The 10,012-nt window shown below is 39.1% G+C and overlaps 2 protein-coding genes across 2 annotated transcripts; one reads left to right on the forward strand and one right to left on the reverse strand.

Moving 5' to 3' along the window:
* Positions 1-4,389: 4,389 nt before the first annotated feature.
* LOC136262850 (uncharacterized) lies at positions 4,390-8,780 on the reverse strand. The gene is made up of 3 exons (XM_066057274.1): positions 7,681-8,780; positions 7,383-7,588; positions 4,390-7,336 (listed from the first exon to the last, which is right to left on the reverse strand). Exons 2-3 carry the CDS (start codon positions 7,571-7,573, stop codon positions 6,643-6,645), a joined length of 885 nt encoding a protein of 294 aa, XP_065913346.1. The 5' UTR covers positions 7,574-7,588; positions 7,681-8,780; the 3' UTR covers positions 4,390-6,642.
* Positions 4,541-6,412, forward strand: LOC136262843 (uncharacterized). Its single transcript, XM_066057261.1, has 2 exons — positions 4,541-4,624; positions 4,717-6,412. The coding sequence occupies exon 2, from the start codon at positions 4,732-4,734 to the stop codon at positions 6,316-6,318; it is 1,587 nt and encodes a 528-aa protein (XP_065913333.1). The 5' UTR covers positions 4,541-4,624; positions 4,717-4,731; the 3' UTR covers positions 6,319-6,412.
* Positions 8,781-10,012: the final 1,232 nt, after the last annotated feature.

Genomic DNA, 10,012 nt, shown 5'->3' on the forward strand with positions numbered 1-10,012 from the left:
CAGTACTATACGATCACCAGTTAGAGGTTAATGACCACACAAAACTGGATTCGTGTACACTACAAAGCATGAAGGTGGTCACCTTGTGATTAGTAAATAATCACACAAATCTTCATGCAATTAGAGAATAACTGTAATAGCCAAAATTGCACTCAGCTTTACCTCATGCAATTTTAACCATTACTCATACAGTTATTCCTAATTGCACTCGAATGTATGAATGTGTGCATATGCCTACATTTTATATAAATTGCTGACACCAATATTTAATGTACAGGTTGTTACGAATAGCTGAAATATAGTAACAGTGTAGTGAATTCCATAGCCGGAAGGTTGAGGGTAGGTAGGAATGAAGGTATGCATCATTTCAAGTAGGGACTTACCTGTATCTTAAGTTGTGACCATGTGCACTGGATGTGTTAGGACGTTAATACAGTAGTTTTGAAAATCTAGACTATTTATTTATTTGTACTGAGCAGTCAGCCCTGCTGGTATGCTCAGGAAAAAAACAACAACAAAAAACAGTTCTAACTTAACATACAGTAAACCAATTGTTCAACTAATTACAAGCTAGTACTAGTGTGGTAATATGGTTGTAAAAGTGATGTGAACGAATCTGGATCAAACGTTTCAATGATGTTAACAGGCAAGGTGTTTCATTCTTTAACAGTTCTTGAGAAGTACCTACTCTGATATGATCTGGTGAATGATGATGGAATTATGAGATGCAATGGATGGAATGATCTAGTTTCTCTCGTTGATGGTAAGTAATATGATGGTATGCAGATGGCAAGCTGGTGATGGAGTGCCTTGTGCAGGACTTGTAATCTAGATATCTTGCGACGAGTCTCAAGAGATGGCAGGGATAATTCGTTTAACATTGCTGAAACTGAGCTAAATCTACTATAGTCATTATAAATCCATCTGGCTGCACGACGTTGTACCTTCTCTAATTGCTGAATTTGTGAATTGTAGTATGGATCCCACACAGCTGATGCATATTCCATTTGTGGCCTCACCATTGTGATGTATGCAGATTTCTTAACTCTTTGTGAGCAACTACTAAGATTACGTTTCAAAAAGTTGAGGGTTTTTGTCGCCTTGGCTGCTATGGTAGATATGTGTGAAGACCAGGATAATGACTTGTTAATTAAGATGCCCAGATAAGAGTGTTGCTCAGATGTTTCTAATATATGGCCGTTCAGTATGTAATTATGTGTGATGGGTGAAGTATTCCTTGTGCATTGCACTACAGCACATTTGATGACATTAAAGTTCAGTTGCCAGGTGTTAGCCCATTCAGATAACTTGTTCAGATCTTGTTGGAGCTGGATGGTGTCTTCTCTGCTATTGATTATTCTGTAAAGTAAACAATCATCTGTGAACATCCGAAGAGGAGAATCAATATCATTTGCTATGTCGTTTATATACAGTAAAAACATCAGGGGACCCAGGACAGTTCCTCGAGGGACTCCTGACAAAACAGGTACAGGGTTTGAGGTTTCACCATCCAGAACTACACATTGTGAACGTCTAGTGAGCCAGGATTCAATCCATGCAAGAGTACTGTTGCTAATTCCATAATGCCTTAATTTAGTCAGAAGTCGTTGATGTGGAACTGTATCAAATGCTTTAGAAAAGTCTAGAAGGATTATATCAGTTTGCTTTTGATGGTCAAGAGCATAGGATATGTCTTCAGTCAAAGTGATGAGTTGAGTGACACAGGAGTGCTGTGATCGAAAGCCATGTTGATTTTCAATTAAAACGTTGTGTTGGTTAAGATGGTTCATAATGGAGTGGTAAATAATGTGTTCCATAGTCTTAGCACAAATGGATGTTAACGATATAGGTCGATAATTGATGGCACTACTGCGGGTACCCTTTTTATACACAGGACAAATGTTAGCTGATAGCCAATCACTCGGTAATGAGCTGGTAGACAAAGACTGGGTAAAGATCACTTGTAAAATTGGAGCAATTTCATTAGCACAATGTTTTAGTATGTATGGTGAAATAAGGTCAGGTCCACTAGACTTTTGTTCGTCAAGTGTTGAAAGTAGTTGTTGTATCCCAGACTGTGAGATGGAGAGAGTAGGCATGTCAGGTATAGCATTAATAGTATTACTTATTGTAGGTATTGTTGATAGGTTTTCTTTTGTGAATACAGACTGGAAATGATTATTCAGAGCTTTTGCTTTGTCTTTTGAACTATTAACAGGTTTTCCAATAACAAGTAGGGTGGGAATATCATGTTTATCCTGTCGTTTGGCCCTTATGTACTTCCAGAATTGGCGGCGATTCCCACTGAATGAACTATCAAATAGTCTGGCATAATAATTGTTGTGTGCCTCTTTCAATCTGCAGTTGACTAGGTTCCTGGCATCACGATAAGCTTTCCAATCAGACTCTAATTTGCTTCTCTTAGCCTTGTTGTATAGTTTTTTGCATGCTTTCATATCTTTCTTTATTTGCCTATTAATCCAAGGTAAACTGTTGCATGAACGTTTCACTTTGTGAGGAACATGGTTAGAGACAGCTTCATGGATTGCTTGCTTGAATTCTTGCCAAAGTTGTTCAACTGGTCTGGAATGTAGGTCACTTGATAAGAATGTATTTGCAAAAGTTGTTAGATCTCTTTTAATTAGGTCGATGTTTCCTTTGTGATACAAAGCAATTTTGTGTTGCTTTGTACTTGGAGTTGCATGCTTGTTTATATCAAGATGGAATGTTAACGCATCATGATCTGAGATACCAGGAACAGTAGAAATGTTAACAATTTTTGGATAAGTACAGAAAACAAGATCTAATGTATTCTCTAAGCAGGTTGGCAAGTGCACAAATTGTTCGAGACTGTTATCGTTTATTACATCCAAAAACATGTTATTTAGAGCATTTCCATAAGTGGAGGTGGTAGCAATGTTACCATAACCATTGTGCCATGTGATACTTGGAAAATTGAAATCCCCCATTAACACAATATTTGATGGAGTATTTGAATTGTTTAACCTGGCTAGTGAAACACTGAGCTGTTCTATGGGATATGAGTCAGGATTAGGAGGGCGGTAGAATGAACCTATGTGGATGGCAGGTTGATTTGATAAAGATAACTTAATCCAAAGTAGTTCAGCTTCCACCTCAAGGATTGGTTCTTCTGATGCAACCAAATTCTTTTTTACACAAACAAAAACTCCGCCACCACCCACAGTGTGGTCTTTTCTAAAGACATTATAATGGTCAGGAAATACTTCGGGTGTGTGATATGATTGGTCAAGATGAGACTCGCACCCACAAACTATATCAGGATTGCATTCTTCAATAAGTGCCAAAAATCTTGCTCTTTTAGAGTTACTTCTCAAACTACAGCAGTTTAAACTTAAAAATGTGAGGTCAGATTTCTTGGTTAATTCAACACTAGTACTGTTATGTTGTTCACCGGTTGCACCTTCTTTATGAACTGGAATAGGTTTGTTGTTAGCTTCTTGAGAATCATTTAGTGTACCATTAGCAGGCAAGTAATCAGGATTTGGAATTATGATTTGCTGTTCTGGATCAGAATAGTTAGTTTGTATATCAGTAACGTTACATGAATCTAGTCAATTTTGGGTAGTAGAGGTATTAACATGAAGTGGGGGGTTGTAATTGGTTCGGCAAAAATCTGAACCGCTAAGACGTCTGTATAATTGGTTGTCGACAAATAACGCTCCATTTCGTATCTTGATGCGTCTTCTCTCAGCTCCTCTTTGAATTAAGGACCAACGCTGTTTCATGAGTACTGCTTCCCGAGTTCTTTCTTCTGGTGAGAGATCAGGTTTAATGCGAACTGGACCTTTGAATGAGCTTATCTTGGATAAAGCCAAAGAAGCATCGCCTGATCGGAGAAAAGTTATTAAGATAGGTCTTGGTTTGGTTGCTGCTTCATTGAATTTCCAAGCCTGTGACAATCCCTGATAGAACTTCATTCAAGTGGTAAATCTGTTTGGGAAAATGCCTGAGTAATGTTAGTCAAATCCTGGTCTAGTCTAGTCGGTCTGTTTGTATTTGGAGGAGACTCCTTAACTAACATGACCAGCTAGATAGCATATTGTAAAACATAATCAACTCATCAATATCTCTTCGACACTGAAGTATTGTCCACTTTAGCTTGTTTATGATTATCATTATGATTATGATAAATGACTGAATGTCACTGAATGTTTTCCAGACTTCTCTCTGTCTCTCTGTGTCTCTGCCTCTCTCACTGCTAGCTAGCTAGCAGGCTATTTCTAGGTATTTAGCTACTGTAACTTGCCAATGCCAGGTAGCTACTGGTTGCCGGGAGGTATTTGAATGCCCAAATGCTATTTAGACTTAATCATGGGCTCGCGCACAGGCTTGACGCACTCCCTCTGTAATCATGTGTTGTCTTCAAATTAAAATGGCTTCCGTATATTGGGTTGCAATTTTGGGGCTTCTTTCGTAGCGCTACGGTAACTGGTAGAAATTTAAATAAGCCTTATCCGAAATGACGTCACTAAATATAAATGGCCGCTCTATTTGGGGACTCTAATGTTTTCGCAGTATAGTTTGTATGGAGTATCAGTTGTGACTGCCTTGTAACTTCGACTTGAATACGTTAATCTCTAAGGTACATCATCAGTGCATTTCAGTGTTCATCACGGAACGTAGCCATGCTAATTTTTGCCAAATTTGTCCGATTATTGCTGCTTTTTTAAATAGGATCTGCCGCCGACTATGACGTCTAGCGAACCATCTGGACTCGCGGGAAGAGAAGAGGAGCTAGACTATGACTTAAACTTAGTAGTCGCTGAGGAAGTTTACAGAGGGAAAAAATGCCGTGATTCATCATGGAAGGGTCAGTATTGCTGTGTTCCAGACTGCCATAATGCGTGGGGGGGACAAGCAGAAAGGAAGAGCTTAGGATATGGACGAGTTTCGTTTCATTCTTTCCCTAGCCTTACCACGGATAAGGATAGAGCTTTGAAATGGATTGCAAAGATTAGGAGAGATCCTGGTCCCTATTTTGAAATCAATAGTAACACAAAGGTGTGTTCTGATCACTTTAATCCAGATGATTTTACCTTGGGGAGTGCAGATGAACATGCTTCTAGGCGTGTACTAAAGAAGACAGCAATTCCGTCATTTTTTTCATGGAGGAACACAAAATCATGTCAGCGCACAACACAAACTTCTCAGAAAGCAAGGACAGAAATACAAGTCAGTGAGCAGGTTACTCAGCAGTATTCAGTGTCAACAGATAATTTTGAAGTAAGAGAGCAAACTGTTGAAGATATTGATTGTCCTGACTTTGATTCAATGGAATCTTTACAAGCCAGAGTTGCAGCACTATCGTTGCAGGTAACCGAGCTGCAAGCTAAATATGAAAAATCATTGTTTCGGCTGGCAAATATAAAGCATGATGATGACGAAGTGAAGTTCTACACTGGTTTTCCAGACTATGATACTCTTTTCTACATTTACAAAAACATTTTAGAGTCGGATGCAGTGGCAATGCGACAATGGAATGGAAGACAATCAAAGGAGACATATACAGAAATAAAGAGTGGCAGAAGCTGCAAGCTTCCTTTGCTTGAGCAGTTTTTTCTGACACTGGTTAGGCTACGTCAAGGACATTTCGAACGAGATTTATCCAACAGATTTAGTATATCTCAGTCATCAGTGTCTAGAATCACAGTTACATGGATCAACCTGTTATACCACAGTTTGAAAAGCTTGGAGCGATATCCTCCACTGCATATAGTTAAAAAGCATATGCCTGAATCATTCAAGGAGCAGTACCCAAATACTAGGCTAATAATTGATGCTACTGAATTTGGAATTGAGCGTCCATCTTCATTGGTGTCACAGTCCACTACTTTTTCAGCTTACAAGAACAAAAATACTGTGAAAGTTTTAATAGGTATAATGCCTAGCGGAGGAATTGTCTTTATATCTCCTACATATGAAGGGTCCGTATCAGACAAAAAATTGGTTGAACTCAGTGGACTATTGGACAAGCTTGAAGTTGGTGATGAGATCATGGCTGACAAAGGCTTTGACATCCAGGATTTGCTTGCACCACTGGGAGTGAGGTTGAACATTCCACCATTTTTAAAATCAGGCAGCCAGTTCTCTAGTGATGATGTGTTACGTACCAAGAAGATTGCAAAATTAAGAATTCATGTTGAAAGAGCAATAGGCCGTATCAAAGAATTCCGTATTTTTCACCCAGTCATTCCAGCTACCATGTGGGACTCTATCAATGAACTTGTATACATTTGTGCCATGCTATGTAACTTTAGTCCTCCACTAGTGTGTTAATTGTTAATAAAATTGTATAATTCTATTTAATGTACACTTCAACTAAAGCAACACTATATCACAAGGTAGAGTTGAGTAATAATGATTACTACCATTGTACACTCTTTTTCTCAAGTGCCTGCTTCCTATCCTTGTCAACAGTAGCAGTACAGATGAAAAAGTCTGCAGCATTAATCTTGTTTTTTTCTATGATACACAAGCTTTCCCGTAGCATTCTTGACTTGTTCGGATCAATTATCCTTCTTGTACTTGGTCGACAATCCCAGTTATTTACATGCTGGAGTTTGTTACGCTTTTCCTTACCATACACAGCCTTGTGTGGCCTTACATCATCAGTTGGGCGTGGCTCAACATTGCGCTTCTTGGGTTGATTCCATTGCTGTAGTTTCTCAACTTTCCCTCTTCTCTTAGACCCAAGTGCACATAATCCTCGAGGCAATACAGTGTTGCCGTTGTATGATTGCAGCACCCTGACAATCCAGCTGGACAAGTGCAGTAAGCAGTAACAACACGTGCATTAGACTCTCTCATTATTATTGTGGCATTATAAACCTGATCTTTTCTCATGGAAGGCAAAACTGTAGCTTTGATACAAATGATATCTGATTGGCTTGTCCAAGGATGGTATTTGAGATCCTGGACATGACCGTCCTTAAAGAAGCGATATGCTTTGTCTAAGGTATGGGTATATTCCACAGATTCATACCATGATTCGTCACTAGTATCTTCACCATTCTGACTCTCTTCACGATTATCCACAGCATTCTCAATGTACCTCACTTTCTTAAGAAAAACCTTACGAGTGACTAGAAAATCATATATTGTGCTGAATGTGACAGTGGGTATACTGCCTAACTGCTTGGTCCACTGCACATCACCTTGAGATGGTAAATTCTGAAGGAGCCTTTGAGACTCTGATCCAGGTAGGTGCACTGATGTCAGCTTCTGCAGGCAGTTTATCCCTCCATCAGGATCAGTGAGATATTGGTCCCAGCCGTAATCAATATAGCATTTCACCCTAAAAAAAACAATAAAACGTGAACAAATAATTTTAACTTGCTAACCTTTCTATCAATTGAGGTTTCTTCCCACTCATTGGTGCTCCCCGGCAAGCTAACCATCTTTTCAGCTGTACAACATTCAGCTGACCAGGCTTTTTACCGTTCAAAGACGCGCCGGGAATATTCTGCTCGCTTAACAGCTCGAAATCACTCCCTGCCTTTTCTTGCTTCACAAGTCGAGACGAAGACGCCATGGTCGGCGGCAGATCCTATTTAAAAAAGCAGCAATAACCTGACGAATTCGGCAAAAATTAGCATGGCTACGTTCCGTGATGAACACTGAAATGCACTGATGATGTACCTTAGAGATTAACGTATTCAAGTCGAAGTTACAAGGCAGTCACAAATGATTCTCCATACAAACTATACTGCGAAAACATTAGAGTCCCCCAAATAGAGCGGCCATTTATATTTAGTGACGTCATTTCGGATAAGGCTTATATAGCAGCAGAAGATTGTGGCGGTGTCGTGCAGGTGTGCACATCAGCTGGGAATGGAGATACTCAAACCTTTGCATGCGATCAGTATTGTCCGACGAATCAAACCTGTAGATGGGTTCGCCAATCTGTTTCTGCACAACAAGAGGCAAATGGATCTTCGTGGACTTGGAGAGCTGGTTTTGACGATTTTGGAGTATACAGTTGTTTAACATATTTCAATGACAGTCGGGTTCTACCGAGGGGTCCGCCACGCTTTAAATCTAACTTATCCGAGATTCAAATCTCTTGGAATCCCCATGCAATCTACAAGAATCTTCTCAAATCTCTGAATCTCTGTGAAATCTGCAAAATCCATTAAAATCCATGGAATCTTTAAAATCTTCCTAATCTTCGTGACAATCTTTTACAATCTTTAAAATCTCGCTGAAATCTTTGAATCTGAGACTACCACAATCAAATCTTAATCTTCTTGTTAGTAAATTTCAGTAAACGTTTGGATATTTTACTCAAGCTCTTGCTTGTTAACACATATTCTTGCGGCTGTCTTGCACCTAGGCCTGTTCGTCCACGTGTACTGTGCGATTATTGGGTTCTTGCAGTCTACGTATATTGCCAGAGATATAGCCAGTTGTTCCCGAGGTTGTTTCTTCTTCGCAACGCCTTTGGCTACTTGACGAACTCGTTGGGACAAGCTAGTTAGTGACCCTGACTCGGATCTTTGTTAGGTGAGTCTACATACTGAATTCACACCTGTGAAAAGAGTGAGCATGGTGCATGTACGGATTCATATTGCTCCTGACATAATAGCCAAGATAAAACTCCAATAGCTAACAGCTACATCTCTTTAGTGAGCTCTTTAGCTAAATCAGGAGTAGCTAGCACGTCTCGTCAATATTCACATTCTTGAAAATCATCATGCAGTAATTATAATCAACACATCTCAATCTCTATATTCTAGATATAGTATAGACCTCGATATAGACTAGCCAGCATTCATGCAGCAAATGAAAAGTTTAGCTACACATGTGGGACCCCTGCTTTTAGTGATACAAATAGTGATATTTGCTATGTAGTTTAATTTGTTATCCCACTCATATGGGACCTCAGCTGTGAAGGCTACTGAAAGCCTTTGTCAGTATAGGGAGTCAGAGACATGCTGGCAAGAAGAATACAGAGAAGACTAATAATCTCTGCTATGGCTCTATAACTATAGGCACATGTCTTGATTGTATGTGGCTGTGGATCAAATCACAACACGGCTGGCTGGAGTCTCTGAAATCTTAAGGTTTTGGTTACAAAGAATTTGCATGCTTTTGAATATTCCTGCACTGGTATCTTGTGCCAGCATCCCACAACATTAAGCTCAGGTATGAAAGCTTAGTCCAATTATAATTAGCTATGTAGCAACATGCACTATGTAATGTGTAAGCTTAACTCTACCATGCCAGCAAGTAATGTGTCCAAATGATATCACACTCTTAGTTGAACAGATTCGAGCAGATTAAATTACTATCTCATCTATTATTGTTTAGTGAAAGATAACAGGAGATGGAGCAGCAACCTCAGGAACTATCCACTACCAGTTTGGAAGTTGATATAGTTGCGCTGAACGTATGAGCGCATCTGATACCATCTGATACCTGATACCTTGAAATGCATGAACGCATCTGATACCTTTGCTTAGCTGGGTTTATGTACATGTACGTATGTATATACATACAATTTACAATACACGCACAAACTTTAACAAGCATGCTAGCTAATAATTTATATCTCAATGGGTCAATGTCCATATCACTTTGCTAACTCAGGTAGACAGTCTCAAAGACAGTTGCACTATAAGTTATATTATATATAAGTGTGGAATCTATGTGTAAAATCTAATTGTGTGGTATCTTTGATATCATATTATTCCACATTTGCTGAAGTCAACTACACCATTGATATGCTGAAGTTCCTGTACACAATTATCGAGACAATTATGCAGTCCAACTGTCAGCAGTTGCAAGAGATGTCTAATGATATAGCTAAAATGTACACAACTTGCATGGACATGGCAAAACATGATGATTTTAGACATATTATTTGATGCATACAGTACTATAATACAGCTATACATGTGCGGCATGAAAAGCTAGGGCAAAGTAGTAGTTAATAATAGTATAATTAAGCTTTGCCAACTCTAGTGTGAGA

This window comes from Dysidea avara, chromosome 1, assembly GCF_963678975.1.
Source record: "Dysidea avara chromosome 1, odDysAvar1.4, whole genome shotgun sequence".
Classification (NCBI taxonomy): domain Eukaryota; kingdom Metazoa; phylum Porifera; class Demospongiae; order Dictyoceratida; family Dysideidae; genus Dysidea; species Dysidea avara.